Raw genomic sequence first — 17,454 nt, 5'->3', positions numbered from 1 at the left:
GCTAGTATCATTATGAATTAATCAAATAATGTGCTCATCTAAGGTAAAAAATCGGTGTGCTCAATGAAGCAAAAGTCATCCGAACAAAAACTTTGTTTTTATATACTCAGAAGACAAGTTTTATGCGATCATACCTGTCCGTCCTAGTGATATTACTTATGTGATGATGAAAACATAAGATGCACATGCTAATCTAAAAAACAAATACCGTTCCATAAGAATTGTAATAAAACAAGATAATGCCCGCGACTTTGTCGGCGTAAGTTTCGGTTTTATAAAATTCTTCATTTTCCGATATAAAAAGTAGCCTATAATCCTATATCCATCTCTGGGATGCAAGCTATAGCTCTGTACCCAATAGATGTTGCCCGTGACTTCATTGGCGTGAATTTAGGTTTTCTCAAAATCCCTCTCTCGAGAACTCTAATTTTTTTTTATAATCTTTATTTAAGGGGTGTAAGGGGGCGCTTCTACATCTTGGCGCCCCAATTGTCAACCTCACTTGCACATGGTGCCCCCTGCCGATAGCGAACGACGAAATGACGACCGAAAAATGGCGGGATAACCATTTCAAACTGCTAGGCTTCTAAATATAACAGATCAGTGACGGGCAGCAGCGTCACTGATGCGGAAAGCCTAGCCTTGCGCTGACCAACCCGCCTGCCCAGCGTGGTCAGTATGGGCATTACTCTCTATGAAAAGCGCCAACACACAAAGACCCCCCCCTCCCGGTCTATTCCTATATACTATTCCCGACTCCGGTATACTCCTTATGTCGTTGACATTCCATCTACACGCACGAAACGTTTTGCGTCATCATTCCTCATACGCATGGCTAAGGTTTGGAATACTCTTCCACGATATGTGTTTCCTACCAACTACAATCCGGGTATCTTTAAAACAAGAGTGAATAGGCATCTTCTAGGTAAATGCGTCCCATCTTAGGTCACATCATCACTTCCCATCAGGTGTGATTGTGGTCAAGCATATACCTATAATGAATTAAAAAAAGGTAGCGGGAAGTGGGTGGATGAGGAAGGCGGAGGATCGTGTGTGGTGGCGCGCTCTAGGGAAGGCCTATGTCCAGCAGTGGACGCAAACATAGGCTGATTGATTGACAGAGATTATTTGCTTGGCGAATATGCGTCTCTATATAGCTACAATTACGTTACCTACTATAAATTACTGCATTAAAATACTATACTATAATATTTTATAAAGAAAAGAAGGATTAGAATTGGCATCGAGAAAACTGGGACAAAAAGTAGCCTATATCCTTACTCCCTCCCCGAGATGCAAGCTATCTCTGTACCACATTTCGTCAAAACGGGCTGTGAAAACTTTGCAGACAGACACACTTTCGCATTTATAATATTACTAGCTGATGCCCGCGACTTCGTTCGCGTTGGATTTAGGTTTTTGAAAACCCCGTGGGAACTCCTTAATTTTCCGGGATAAAAATAGACTATGTCACTCTCCAGGTCTTCAAATACCTATACCCATGCAAAAACTGACGTCGATCTGTTGCTCTGTTGTGACATGATTGAAGGAAAAACCAACAAACCAACAAACAAACACACTTTCGCATTTATAATATGGGTAATGATGAGTAATTGAGTATGGATTCATAATTGGCTCGTACATAGATTTAATCGTACAATTTACTAGTATGGAAACACTCCAGTAATAAATCCATTTAAATTAAAAAAGCTTAGAAAGAAACCTGTTTAGTGTAAGTTTTAGTCCTGTTGTAAGATAAATTGCTATATGTCCAAATAATGCCTGGATAAATTTCTCAGGTCGATGACACATCATCATACTTCATTCTCGTGGCAAACTTTTTATTACTTTTAGAACTAAGCCTTAATTAAAATAGTTTCATAAGCAATTCTGTGATACGGTTTACTGAGCACGTCTTGTTATTAAATCTGAATTCGTGTAAAAAATCTGATGCGGCATCAAAAATACATGACTGTTATTATATATAAAAGAGAAGTTAGAATTAGGCATCAGTATGTAATTGAGCTTTAAACGACCGACTCATATTTTTACGGAGACGATTATTGTTACAAAAATGATTCGTTTCAATTACTTTTTGGTTGGACTGATCGGCTATTTGGTTGCTGAATCTAATGCGGGTGTTGGTAAGTTTAACTTTAACCTATTGTGGATAGAAAGAGGCGTTACTTTGCGGAAATCTGTAATAAGCAAAAAATATCTAAAGTAGGTAAAGTAAAGAAAAACCGGCCAAGTGCGAGACAGGCTCGCGCAATGAGGGTTCCGTACTACAGTCGTATTTTGTCGACATTTTGCACGATAATTCAAAAACTATGATGCATAAAAATAAATAAAACTCTGTTTTAGAATGTACAGGTGAAGACCTTTCATATGATACCCCCACTTGATATAGTCACTCACTTCGAAAGTTGAAAATACAAATTATTAGTTCATGACCACAATTTAATTTTTTTTTTGTGTGATCTAACCCTAAATTCACGGTTGTCAGATTTTTGCCCAAATTTCAGCTATAAGATCTACCTACCTACCAAATTCATGATTCTAGGTCAACGGGAAGTACTCTGTAGGTTTCTTGACAGACAGACAGACAGACAACAAAGTGATCCTATAAGGGTTCCGTTTTTCCTTTTGAGTAAGATATCGTTTATTGTACGCCATAGAAAATAAAGTAAGAAAATATAATACGAAAGTTGTACAGTAGGTGGCCTTATTACTAAAACAGAGATTCCCAGGCAACCTGAAGAGGATTCAATATATAAAGTAAAATTTGTATAATATGCAAAAAAATATATATATTAAAAATCTAAAATAAAGAGGAATAGGTGACAGATAAGGGGAATGTAAATGCATAATAATAATAAAATAGATTAATTTGATTAAAATAAAACGAAGTGTGGATATCAATAAAACAAAAAGTAGATACACAAAAGACTAGGTTTTTCTTTCTAATTTAAGCAATATGAATCTAACTAACAAATGTTCGCAAATTTTGAACCGTCAATATTTTTATTTTAAGCTTTTGAAGAGCTAACTCAACAGTCACTATACATAATTTTGAGTGGGCCATTGGGGCCAATTCTTTTGTACACAATTTATAAACTAAACTAAATTAACAGGTCTAAATTATTTTGTGCTATCATTTTCCCCAAAACAACATTATGAAAGGGATAGCAAGCGAATTAGACGTGCCATTTTAGTTGAGATTAGTAGAGATTGTGTAGGTACAACGGAATTAGCCACATTATCTACAAACCTCCTTAATTTGCAATATCGTTGTTCAAAATAGGATTCCATTTATATTTTTGGTCATCAAGCCCTAAAATTTTGATAGATATAATTTCTATTAATGCACCTAATTTAGACCTAATTCCAAACTATAATTATTTTAAAGTTACACTTTCTTTTATTTAATTTTAATCTATAGTAATATTCTAAAGAGGTAATGTCAATTAAGTTTGTTTGTAGGGGGTAATCTCTGGAACTACTGAACCGATTTTGAAAATTCTTTCACCAATCAAAAGCTTTATTATTCCTGAGTGACATAGGCTATATTATATACACGCGGGCGAAGCCGCGGGGATCAGCTAGTGTAATAATATGTTGCTTTTGAAAAGAGTAACTTTCTGATTTCCTCACCGGTTTTTTTTATTAGAATGTTCTTTCTAAATAGGTGGTAGAATTTTGATTTTTATTGTAATTTTTACACATTTTTTCTACAGTGACATTCATCAAACCCTGCAAAGCAGATGATAAGCCATGCATTACAGCCAGTGCTCAAGCAGCGATACCATTCCTTGTCGGTGGTCTACCTGAACTAGGAGTACCCACCCTTGATCCTATGATCATTGATTCTGTACGATCTGATGAAAATAACTTGAAGCTTGGATTCAGAGAAATTACAGTCACTGGTGTTAGCAAATGCAAGATTCTAGGAATGGAGTGAGTAAATACTTTCTTCGGCATTCAATTGTCAAATTGTAGAATAGAATAGAATAGAATATGTTTTTTATTCATGTAAACTTTTTACAAGTTCTTATGAATAGTCAGGTAGTTTTAGTTTACCAAGTTGTAGTTAATTATGTTAATTGCATCAAGACCAGGCGCCGCCGCAGCAGAAATGTCTAAAAACGGCAAGCGGCGCAAGTACCTATGCCTCTCTTATCGAGAGTTTCATTTTTGTTCCGTTTGCCGTGGAGACCCTAGGGACATGGAGTTTTAGTGCAAAAATAAAATTACGAGACATTATTTTCATCGCGATTAATAGCCTAATCTAGTGACAGAAGAGCTGGCTCATTTTTTGCGCAAAAATTTGGATCAGCCTGGTTGTCCAGTGCGGAATTGTAGCCAGTATCTTGGCACCATTCCACGCGAGCATAATTTGTATATTATAAATAAAGCTAGCTTAAAGTTTTATTGACCTATAATTAAGTATTTATGTTGCTACATATACTAATGTTAATCCCTGCGCAAACTACGCGAGTGTTTTAATCGCCAAGCTTCGTTAAGCGAGTTTTTTTCATTGATGGCTCTTGTCGCTACAACAAAATATAGTACAAAGAGAGAGTTCTCGCTGACAGTGTGCACATTGCACAGTCAGAGGTCAATTATTAATACTTTTATTTTTTCATTGATATGGAATTAATTATATATCGTTTGTGTTTGTACATTTCTTGAGAGAAAAAATGGTCATCTTAAACAGGTGCAATTTCTTTATTTCAGACGTAACACGGAGAAGAATACCATGACGTTGGTTGCTGAATGTCCTCTCCACGGTATTGGGAAATACGATCTGAATGGCAAAATAGGACCCATCGTGGCTTATGGGGACGGCGAATTCCAAATTCATACTAGTAAGTAGCTCTTTAACTAAAAGTGGTTTTAACCTAGTGGTTAAAAACTGTAACCTCCTTTTAGGGGAGTCAACTATGTGCAATTTAAAAAACCGGCCAAGTGCGAGTCAGGCTCGCGGAACGAGGGTTCCGTGCTACAGTCGTATTATTTCGACATTTTGCACGATAATAGGCTACTTGACATTTTTTTTAAGTTGGTCTTAAATGGTTAATATTTGTCCTATTATATCAAAAAAATTAACACTATATTTTTTTGCGCCCTAAAAACCGTAAAACTTTAATTTAAAAAAATATTTTTCTTAGACAGGTGAAAACACTGTCGGCCATGTTTGGCCGATAGATTATCTGTGCTCTGACGTCATGCATTTGTAAACAACAGTATAACCACAGGGTTATACTGTTGTTTACAAATGCATGACGTCAGAGTGTTTTTTTGATATAATAGGACAAATATTAACCATTTAAGACCAACTTAAAAAAATTGTCAAGTAGCCTATTCAAAAACTATGATGCATAAAAATAGGTAAAAATCTGTTTTAGAATGCACAGGTGAAGACCTTTCATATGATACCCCATTTGATATAGTTATCTTACTTATAAATTTAAAATATTAATTATCAATTCATGACCACAATTTAATTTTTTTTGGTATATATAACCACAAATTCACGGTTTTCAGATTTACCCCGAATGTCTGCTATAAGACCTATCTATCTACTAATTTCATGATTCTAGGTCAATGGGAAGACCCTGGAGGTTTCTTGACAGACCAACAGACAGACAGACAGACAGTCAACAAAGTGATCCTATAAGGGTTCCGTTTTTTCTTTTGAGGTACGGAACCCTAAAAATTAAGTACCAGTTGCCTTAATGACGGAGGAAAACATTGTGAATACTTGAGAGATTTCCATAATGTTCTCAAAGCTGTATGAAGTCTGTCAATCCGCACTTTGGCCAGCCCTTCGCTCACATTCAGAGCGGAGACCCCAGTAGTTTTTCAGTGATAAATTGTGATGCCTAAGCCTATGTTACTCCTTGGCTAATCCTTTACTGATCTGTGAAAGTCCCGTCAAAATAGGTTCAGCCGTTCCGAAGATTAGCCCGTTCAAACAGACAGACAAACAAACTAAAATTTTTAACACGTGTGGTTCGCTTATGCTACAGTTCAAATAACCATATGAGCCTAATATGAGGTAGTTATTTCGAAATTACAGACAGACACTTTAATTTTATTTATTAGTATAGATAAATTAGTTTGGTTCAGGCAAAACTACATAGCATGAATATGCTAAAATCAGGTTTGGCCAATACACGTTACACATTATACACGTTTAAACTCTTCTAATTAATTCTTGGTCGTTGATAGACATCGTTGAATTATTTGCAATCAAACCTATTTTTTACATTATTTCCATTGTCTCTACGTTTCTTCTTTGATTCTACTTTTACTATAGGTACTCAGACATCAGGCATACTTCAAAGCATTGTACCTATTCTATATATCATCCTAGGATTTTTCATATATCCTTTTTTATATAACAAATAGCATGTGTATCTACCGTATGTACGTGTGTATGTGGTATGGCAGTTTTTATAACATCCATACCCTTTATCAGTTTCTATACAGCATCGTGCTAGAACGGTGGCACGACTTTGCCGGTAGGGTGGTAACGAGCCACGGCTGTAGCCTTCCACCAAACCAGTCTAGGGGCAATTTGGTAATTATAAATTACCAAATTACCCCTGCCAGGAATCGAACCCAAAACTGCACTGCACCCGCGTCAGGGAGGTTGTCAACCTGTAGGGCGTAAAATAAAAAATGCCTCAATAACGCTATTTCTAATGTACCCTTTCTCTTCACAGAAAATGTTAAATTCACAGTAGAACTTAGAATTAAGGACATCAAAAAGAATGGTCACAAACACTGGAAAATAACCGGTTTCGACTACAGTTACGACTTAGTGGAGAAGGTTCACATCGACCTGAAGAATCTGTTTGATGGTGACGAGGAACGGGGTAAGTGTGGCTTCATCACTACTAATATCTCTATATATAAAAATGAATCGCTAAATGTGTTGCTGATCGCAAATCTCGAGAACAGCTGAACCGATTTCGCTAATTCTTTTTTTATAATATTCCTTGAAGTACGAGGATGGTTCTTACGGCGAGAAATTTTTTTAAAAATTGCCTGAAAAAGAATCGACTATGAGGCGGTACAAAGTTCGCCGTGGCAGCTAGTTATAAATACAAAAGCGTCTGTCCGATGTAGCTAACGATACCTCACTTATCACAATCAAATTAGTAGTTTGGCCATTGTAAGAGAACCGGTGAAATGATAAACACACACATAATTACCTCCCGTAGTCGGGTAGTAAATTAAGTCAGACTAAAACAACAAAAAACAGCGGATAACTAAGAAAACCAAATAAGGAAACAGGAAAAACACCAATGATATTAGAAGAAAATCTAATATCATTGAAAAACACTGAGTTTATCTTGAAGAGATTATATAAAAAATAAAAAGATCGACTTAATTTTAAGAAACAATTTTCTGTGAAATAATCCGAACGGCAGGTCATCAACTAATAAACAAAATATCAATATTTCTATTGAAAAACGACGAGTTTTTCAATTACTTCTACTGAACCGATTTATATATCTATCAAGGATTACAATATCTCATGAGAAATCGACGTTCTAAATCCTAAAATTCTTAATCCTCAATCCTGATGCGAAAAGGGTACCATCTGAAATTTAAAGAAACTTCTAACAGTAATAACGAGAAATAGTAGTGGAAATTCCACTGATTCGTACAAAGCGACTTACCTCCTCGTTTCTAATTCAAACCGTTAGTATGTGAAACGCCACTGCAGCATCATTTTTCTCCTCCAATTGTAATAATATGAGAACCATCAAGTCAAGAGTGATTAGGCATCTTCTAGGCAAGCGCGCTCAATCTTAGGCTGCATCATCACTTGCCACCAGGTCAGCCAAGCCTAGTCTATATCGTATACGTTCTTTATGGTCTGCTAAAATTTAATCACCCAGGGTGCGGAGCAGAAGATGGGTGGGAAAGACATCCTAGTAGATAAAACCTGCGGCAGTAGTACAAAAAAAAACACACGATCATTATTCAGAGTTGCAGTGTGCAAAGTTCAGATTGTCGCTATGATCGCCAAGCTTTGTTATAAGAGGCACAAGGTATTAATTTATTTATTTTTGTTACAGCGAAGCCTCTGAAACAAATCTTCGAGACAAGTTCGAACGAGCTCGTACAAGAAGTCGGTGGGCATCTTATCAAACAACTCGTAGCTCAATATGTGGGGTGTGTCGAAAAATTTTTTCTCGCCGTTCCTGCCAAACAACTCGAAGTTTCCAGCTCATAATTTGACTTGTACCTCATTCTAACTTAGCAATAGATTAAACTATTATTTTTAAAATAAACTACTGAGTTTTTGTTTTTAAAATATAAATATAATTATATTTAACTGGACAACTTCTGCATATTGAAGATACTTTATTCATCATCGTCATCATCATAAACGTCCACTGCTGGACATAGGTTTCTTGTAGAGACTTCCACACACCACGTTCTTGCGCCTGAGTCCAGCGGCTCCCTGCGACTCGTCCGATGTCGTCCGTCCACCTAGTGGGGGGTCTTCCAACGCTGCGCCTTCCGGTGCGAGGTCGCTATACCAGCACCTTGGAACCCCAACGTCTATCGGTTGTACGAACTATGTGCCCTGCCCATTGCCACTTTAGCTTCGCAACCCGTTGAGCTTTGTCGGTTACTCTAGTTTTCCTACGGATCTCCTCATTTCTGATTTGATCACGTAGAGAAACTCCAAGCATACCTATCTCTCTCCGTCGCCCGCTGAGTGACTCTGAGCTTTCTGAGGCCCATAGTTAGCGACCATGTCTCGGATCCATATGTCATCACTGGCAACACGCACTGTTCGAAGACTTTGGTCTTCAAGCACTGAGGAATTTTGGACAAGAAGACATCTCCTTTTTCAGATTTCTTTTTTATAACCTGTCATTTGTGTTTTGTGGTGCAATAAAGTAAATACATACATAGATTTTGAAGCTTCCTGAAAGCTGCCCAGCCGAGTTAGATTCGGCGGCTGACCTCTTTCTCGAAAATTGACCTACCTAACTGGATTGTGTGTCCTAGGTGTGGGTCCTAGGTACATACTCGTCTACAATTTCGAGTGCAGACCTCCCAACGAGTACTAGGTGGGGCGGGACATAAGCATTAGATATTTTATTATATAGCACTATATATTAAATATATATTAAATAGTTTGTTTATCTGTCTGTGCGCGCATCACGCTAAAATGGAACGGATTTAATTGCAGCTTGGCATACTTATACATATCAATCTTTTGATAACATTTCTTTTCTTTTAGGATAGAGAATGAAATTTTTGTCAATGCTACTCCATTCCATAACTCCGTTAAATCTGAACAGATAATGACGATTATTTTCTTACAAAGACTTTATTTACTATCAGGATATTTCATCTAAAAGTAAAAATTTTATTGAAAGATATTCTAAGCCTCAATTTTTAGACCTATAATACCGCCGTGTCTATCTCAAAATCAAGTAGGTACTCAATCATTTGACCACTAGTGTTATTATTAGTATAATCTATTTAAAACTATTCTGCGAAAAATGATTAAACCATCTTTTCATAGATTCAAATATACCAGCAGCTTCTCATTTTAAAATCTGGTTTTGTACATACAACAAAAAACGTGATATACATGTTTGATTGATTTCAGCCTTTATTCTGTTTTGTATATATTAAACGAGCTTATGATTTTGTCATCAGTATTACATTTCACTCAAAATAGTAAAGACCGAAACACAGAGTGGTTTTTGTTGAACTTTGGAGTTCTCATAGAAGATGTTTCGTACAAAGTGCTATATTTTGACGAGCTTAGTCAGTTATTTTGTGGTTGCATCAGCTGACCCTAGTTTAGGTAAGTTTGAATATTGTCATGGTTAATTTTAATTGTATAATATATTGTTATACGTGTATGAATATTAAAGTAAATTCAATTTATTAATCCACTTTCGACAATATTGTGGAGAATGTACGAGGAGAAAAATTGTTATTATAACCATGCAGCGAAAGCGAAATTCTTAAAAATTTAAACTGCACAATTAGTCATGTTTTAGACATGAAAAAAGACAATCATAAATTAATAGACCTCTATAAAATATTAAAGTTTTCTTTGTTAAAAACAAAACCTTATTATTTTGTCCTTGTTGTTTGTGAAACAAACTTAAAAAAAGGATCAAATTTCGATTTTCGATTCAATATAAACCGCACTCTGCGGATTTTACTTCTTTTATAACCTATTGATCAATTCTTGCAATAAAAACCCGTGAATGTCGTAGTTTCTTATTGCCCTATTTTTTAAGTCAATCAATAGCCTAACTGGTACCTACAAAGTTAAACAGTTAACCAAACATAATTATGATGTTCTTACTAATAAAAATGTAGAAACCTCTTGTATTTTAATTTTTATGTGATCGCAACAAAGTTACAAATTCAGATACAAATAACATTATAAGCCTGAGACAATTTTTTCTCTTTATTGGGAACTAGACGATGCCCACGACTTCGTCTGCGTGGATTTAGGTTTTATAAAGATCCCGTGGGAATACTTTGATTTTCCGGGATAAATAATAGCCTATGTCCTTCCCCGGAATGTAAGCTAACTCTGTACCTTCCAGACAGACACACTTTTACACACTTTGATATTAATATAGATAAATACAGCATTGTCAATGTATTGTTTTGGATACTTATATTTAGCTAATACAGAAGTCTGTAAAGTACTTATGAATCACTGATTTGGTACTTCGGTCGGGCACGCGCTGGCTCTTAGTCCAGAATATGCAAAAGTTATTGTGCGATTGTTTTACTAACCTTTGGGACCTTTAGATAAGCCTAAAGGAGCCTAGAAAATTGTTTTGAGTATTCAGTGAAAGAGTTCCTTAATGCTCAGATGATCCTAATCCTAATAATATTATAAATGTGAAAGTGTGGATGTTTGGATGTTTACATGTTTGGATATTTGGATGTATGGATGTTTGGATGTTTGTTACTCAATCACGCAAAAACGGCTGAACGGATTTGGATGTAATTTGGAATGGAGATAGATTATACCCTGGATTAACACATAGGCTACTTTTTATCCCGGAAAATCAAAGAGTTCCCGCGGGATTTTGAAAAATGTAAATCCACGCGGACGAAGTCGCGTGCATCAGCTAGTAATTTATACTTGGACGTTGTTAACGATAAAAATAATATGCGTATTTTATTTCGACCTGCAGTTACCATACTTTGATATAATATTTCTCCTATTTGCGACTACGACGTGTTATTTCAAAAACTATATTTTTAAGAAAAAAAGAGATGTGCAATGACTGTAAATTAGTTTCTAACGAGTTTAGAAGGGATGGTGTGTGAAATTAACAGAAACAATATTAAATTGAATGTAACTTTTGTCATTTGATATAAGTGGGATAAATAAATAGGTTTGAACATTATCAGTTAAAATGACACTTTTCATTTTTCACTTTTCACTTTTTCCGAAATAACCCGTTGCAGTTGCAAAGAGGCGATTTTATCAAATAAATATTTACTTTTAATATGAAATATTTTTTTCAGTGCCTTTCATCACGCCGTGTAAACCAACTGATCAGAAATGCATTCTGTCCAGCGGGAAAAAGGCGTTGCCTTACATCACCGCTGGGGTACCTTCGCTGGGACTACCGGTCGTCGATCCTATTAAAATTAATGCTGTCAGAAATGATGGACCCAATTTGAAACTCGGCTTCAGAAACCTGCAGATCACCGGTGTTACCAAATGCAAGATTATTGAACTTACGTAAGTACTAATAAATTGGGTAGTTGGGGTAGGCTTTTTTCATTCATCATCATCATCACCATCAACAATAACAACAACAACCCATAAGTAATATCGACATAATATCGACATAACGATAATCGACATCGAACTATTTTTGTAAATTGTAAAAAATGTATGAATAAAACGTGTCAGAATACGAATTAGCCGGCCCTCTGTAGTCATGTTTATAAAAAACCATTTTATCGTAGATAGGTAGATAAACTCTCCAAGATAAAAAATACTTTATTATAAGATTGACGAGGTAATAGGGGCACCGTAAATCAAAAATAAGAATAATAAGGAACAAAGTAATTTTTTTGTATGCTTTTATTTCACTAGGTACAGTACCCGTACAGTTTGTTCGTCTAACTACACGTCATTATTTTACGGCCTAATCAATCTATCCGTAATCTGTCGATAAGTTACTTAGCGACGTTGTTAATCATTGTCAAAAAAGATTATACAATTTTTGACAAATAACAACGTTTATAACATGTTTGTTTATAACTCACTCGAGGTGGTATGCCAAATATATATTTTTATTATTTTTAATATGAGCAGTAAATAAGTAATATATGCTTTATTGTACACCAAAACAAAAACAATAGACATATAACAAAGATAGCATGTACAATAGGCGGCCTTATCGCTAAAATAGCGATCTCTTCCAGGCAATTTTAATGGATTAATGGATTTTAATGGCACACTGACGTAGAGAAAGAGATGACATTTAATATTCTTCTTTCACAGACGTAATCCACCAAAGAACACTATGAAGATGACTGTTGAATGTCCTCTCACTGGAACTGGTCAATACGACCTGAAAGGCAAGCTGTCCTTCATCGAAGCATGGGGGGACGGCGACTTTAAAATCTATACTAGTAAGTAAAAACAGGCCAAGTGCGAGTCGGACACGCTCACGAAAGGTTCCGTAGTCCGTAGGTATCATGGATCGTACAAGAAATAATTCTTTTAATTTTTTTCCTGCCGTTTTGAAATTTTTATTATTAAAATTTGTTGTTATAGCGGCAATAGAAATACACATTCTGTGACAATTTCGTCTCGGCAGCCGTCTCACAGCCCGCTGACAGACAGACGGACGGACGGATGGACAGCGGAGGGTTCTGTTGGCACCCTTCGGGTACGGAGTCCTAAAAATTAACCAGCTATGAGAGCTAAGCTGACTAACTTAGCTTAGTTCTTGGTCTGCAACCGGCTTTAGTAACATTACACGCGCTACAGTTTTTTTCCATCCCACGTCGTATTTCTGGTTTATGATTATTTATTAGTACGACCTTGTATCTTAAACAGTGGAAATACGAGCCAAATAGTTTTTTGTACAAATAAAAACTGATGACAATCTCGGGTTGGTATATGTATACCTCCAAGGAATAATCTATACCTACTAATAAATTAAATTGAAGTGCCTGTATGTTTGAACGGGCTAATCTTCGAAACCGCGGAACCTATTTTGACGGGACTTTCACAAACAAGTAGAGTAATGTACTCAGGGAGTAAAATAGGCTACTTTTTAACCAACTTTCAAAAAAGGAAGAGTTGTGTTTTTCTACCTATGTACACCAAAATCTCCGAAATTACCAAATCGATTTGCGTAGTTTCTTTTTTAATCGATAGAGAACATCAACAGATAGCAACATTGTTCCATACAAAATTGGACTCCAACTCCTCAATCCTTATGCTGCAGGGGACTGGTAGCATGCCGCAATGTCGTACTATGTAGCTCTGGCGTATATGAAACTTTAGATAACATCTCTTTCTTCCTTGCACACATACTCATAAACACACACACGTACCTATTTAAAATTTCTATATTTTAAGTAAAAAGCTGTGATAGCCTTGTGGTTAGGTCGTCCGCCTTCTAATCGGAGGTCGGAGGTTCGATCTTGGGCACGCACCTCTAACTTTTCGGAACTATGCGCGTTTTAAGTAACTAAATGTCACTTGCTTTAACTGTGAAGGAAAACATCGCGAGGAAACCTGCATACCTAAGAGTTCTCCATAATGTTCTCAAATGTGTGTAAAGTTTATCAATCCGCACATGGCCAGCGTGGTAGACTATGGACAAACCCCTTCTCACTCTGAGAGGAGACCTGTGCTCTGTAGTAAGCCAGTGATGAGTTGATCATGATGATGATGATGATTTTAAGTTTGGAATGATCTTTAGTTCCTCTTGATTGACGCTAACGGCTAACTTGAATTGTTTTATTTCTGTTTACAGACAAAGTCAAAATCGCAGTTGAAATCACAGTTAAGGAAATAGAGAAGAAGGGAAACAAATACTGGAAGATCACGGGATTCGACTATAGCTACGAAATGTTAGAAAAGGTTTACTTCGATTTAAAAAATCTATTCGGTGGTGACGATGAGCGGGGTAAGTACCTATAGAGCGCGACAAGTCGAAATGGCAAACAGGGTGGGAACGCCTCGCACAGCACCCGCGCTAAACCGGTGCGCACGATTGCGGGCGCTGTGCGGGGCGTCCCCTCGCCTTATACCCCGATTGCCATCTCGACCTGTCGTATACAATACTAAGTCCAGGTTACTTTTAAGACGTTGACCTACAGAGATTTTTAAGGTACGGCACCCTAAAAATGATTTTTATTTTTAATGTTTTTTTTTCAGCAAAGCCTTTCCGAGAAATTCTCGATCACAGTTGGAAGGAGTTCATTGACGAAGTGGGCGGCCCCATCATCAAGCAGGTCATAGCTAAATATGTGGATGTCGTCAAGCAGTTCTTCCTCGTCGTCCCGTGCAAAGATCTCGAACTTAAACCATAACCTATCAGAGGAATAAAACATCTATTTTAACAGTATGACTAAGAAGTTTTTCTATTTAAGCCTGCTCTCCACTCGCCAACTGCGGTTGTCAATTTCCCCGGGACGTGCGCGTGAATTTTACAAGGCAAACATACAGGGTGTAACCAGCGAAGACGGAATATGATACTACTGATGATTACAGATATGATAACACCAAAACAACGCGAAAAAGTTCAAAAAAGATTCTATATTTTGAAAAAATCACGATATATTGCAAATAAAACATCAGACTTAAGTAGGCCATTCGGGGCCAATGCCACGTCGTAGGTGGGGCATTGACCGGAGTTATGCACGCTATACATTGCGGGGTTGAAAAATACTAAATCACTAAAACTACATAATGAGGCAAAATATTACTGGTATTGGATTGGATTTAGGTAGTATAACAATAACGCCAAGTTTTTGCTAGCGTTCTGGTTACACCTGTATATCCCTCTACACTCGCAACTTTTTATTTCTGTCAGTCAGTCTTTTGTTGCGGATAGAAAAACCAGCATAGCGAAGAGGAGAAAACAGCGAAGCGTAAATACGCAGCCACAGAAATATTCTTTTTGAGGCAGGAATAATTCCCTTAGGATGTCTGCCTACAGACAGAACGTGTCTAACTCATAGATTAAATAGTCGTGTTCTGTCGTCAGTGCTCGTCTATCATTGTCTACTCTTTAGACTGCAGGAAGAAAGTCCTAAAGTATCTTTACAGAACAGTCTAAGCCGCTTGTATCTTACATCGTCCATCCATCTAGTGGTGGGGTTTTCCAACGCTGCGCTTTACAATAGAGGTCACTACCACCAATAAATGGTGACTGCAGTGGGTGCTCGCCATTCAAGCATCTGGGGATTCCCCGCCCATTACAGTCTCATGATATACGATTTTCTATTAAGTATATTATAAAGAACGGGGCAGGTAAAAAATTATGTTTAAACTTTAAAACTTCAATCTGCTCGGAGATGGAAAAATATAACAGCACAGGTCTAGGTCAAGTACTCCTTAAACACAATAGCAGAAACATAAAAGAAAATTATTTTCTTTCCGATCTTTTGTGAAAGAATTTGTGCAATAAACAAGTGGCACGGTGCTAAAACAAGCGTTAGTAGTTTAAAGAACAACAATTCGCATTGCTCATATTTTGTGTAAAAACCGGCCAAGTGCGAGTCAGGCTCGCGAAATGAGGGGGCTCCGTACTACAGTCGTATTTTTTCGACATTTTCCACGATAATTCAAAAACTATGATGCATAAAAATAAATGAAAATCTGTTTTAGAATGCACAGGTAAAAGCCCTTTCACATGATACCCCACTTGACCTACCAAGTTAGCTTACTTCGAAAATTGAAAATACTAATTATTAATTTATGGCCACAATTAAATTTTTTTGAATGATGTAACCACAAATTCACGGTTTTCAGATTTTTCCCCTTATGTTTGCTATTAGACTTACCTACCTGCCAATTTTCATGATTCTAAGTCAACAGGAAGTACCCTGTAGGTTTCTTGACAGACACGACAGACAGACAGACAGACAATGAAGTGATCCTATAAGGATTCCTTTTTTTTAAGGTACGGAACCCTAAAAATGTATTATGGGCACATGGGCTCATTGATTTGGTCTCTTAGCTTACAGATAGTCAGGTTTTAGTAAGGGTACTGTACCCGTAGTATAAGATTTTACGTCTCACCAAACGTTGCTAGAATTCGAGAGTCGAAATACTTCCGCGTCATAGTAAACTGGATCTTAAATGCCTAGTTTTAAAGCTCAAGTTTGTCTACACATCTACAGCCAGCGCTCCAAACGGAAACATTGCAAAATTTAAATCAGTGGCATTGAATTTTTGACTTCAATTCAAGGCTCTTTACGTCCATTTTACTTTGATGTTATTGTGTTTCGACTCTCGAATTCTAGCAACGTTTGGTGAGACGTAAAATCTAATACTACGGATACTGATAGTGATACTGAAATGAAACAGAAGAGATAGAGGTGGTTACAGGAGCTCAACTGGTCCAACTGTTTGGATTGGTCTCAAAAAGAATACAGAGGATGAGTTCTAGTCAAAATCAGTCAGTGACTTTTTATCAAACGTCAAAATGCTCGCTTAGTAAGGGAGCTTCTATGAAATAAACGGATGTGACATCATGAACGTTTGACGTAATTTGACGCATTTTTAGTTAAATTGAAAAACTAACAGCGGATATGGATTTTATAAATTTTGGAAGACCCTCTAATTAATAAATTCCAAGAAATAATTTATTTTTGACATATTCATCATCCCAATTGGAGCAGGAAGGCGATGGATAATAGGATGTCAGGTATACCCTTTACTCTATGGGTTTACCAAACGTAAACTCAATACATTCTACATACCAGTGTTGATTGGAATTTTTAATTTACACTTGTTTCATTACGAACTCCTGTGTTACTAATTAAAACATTTTGTGTACCTATAGAAGGATTAATAGTCCAATTAAAAGATTATAAAAAATTAACGATTCAATAATATTGTTTTACGACGCTGTTGCCACCGGAGTTGAATGCAGGCTGATTAAAACTTTTTACTATCGGCCACTTACATGGGATTTTATTTGAATGTGTGAAGTTAAATTTTCCATCATCGCTTCATTACCCAAAAAACCATTTATAGTGTTTGTTTATAGTTACCGGTCCAACACGATTTTAGGATAAATTAGTTTTGCTTACGCGAAACTAGTTCAGCATGACGTAGGTATTATGGAACGTATTAGCTAAACTAAAATTATGTTTTACAAGATGTCCAAGACCCTCTGCAGGACCAAATTACAGCTCGAGCTGAGATGCCGCCTTGTCAAGTGC

The 17,454-nt window shown here is 36.6% G+C and overlaps 2 protein-coding genes across 2 annotated transcripts; both read left to right on the top strand.

The window, feature by feature from the left end:
• The first annotated feature begins 2,015 nt into the window (after positions 1-2,015).
• Positions 2,016-8,312, top strand: LOC117986480 (protein takeout-like). The gene is made up of 5 exons (XM_034973318.2): positions 2,016-2,144; positions 3,738-3,957; positions 4,738-4,868; positions 6,732-6,884; positions 8,097-8,312. The coding sequence occupies exons 1-5, from the start codon at positions 2,075-2,077 to the stop codon at positions 8,252-8,254; spliced, it is 732 nt and encodes a 243-aa protein (XP_034829209.1). The 5' UTR covers positions 2,016-2,074; the 3' UTR covers positions 8,255-8,312.
• Positions 8,313-9,714: 1,402 nt separating this feature from the next.
• On the top strand, positions 9,715-14,630 carry LOC117986479 (putative beta-carotene-binding protein). Its single transcript, XM_034973317.2, has 5 exons — positions 9,715-9,853; positions 11,554-11,773; positions 12,545-12,675; positions 14,034-14,186; positions 14,438-14,630. Exons 1-5 carry the CDS (start codon positions 9,778-9,780, stop codon positions 14,590-14,592), a joined length of 735 nt encoding a protein of 244 aa, XP_034829208.1. The 5' UTR covers positions 9,715-9,777; the 3' UTR covers positions 14,593-14,630.
• The last annotated feature ends 2,824 nt before the right edge of the window (positions 14,631-17,454 follow it).

Source organism: Maniola hyperantus, chromosome 11, assembly GCF_902806685.2.
Source record: "Maniola hyperantus chromosome 11, iAphHyp1.2, whole genome shotgun sequence".
NCBI classification, from domain to species: Eukaryota; Metazoa; Arthropoda; class Insecta; order Lepidoptera; family Nymphalidae; genus Maniola; species Maniola hyperantus.
The sequence above is the reverse complement of the archived record's forward strand: the minus strand, read 5'-3'. Positions and strand labels throughout refer to the sequence as shown.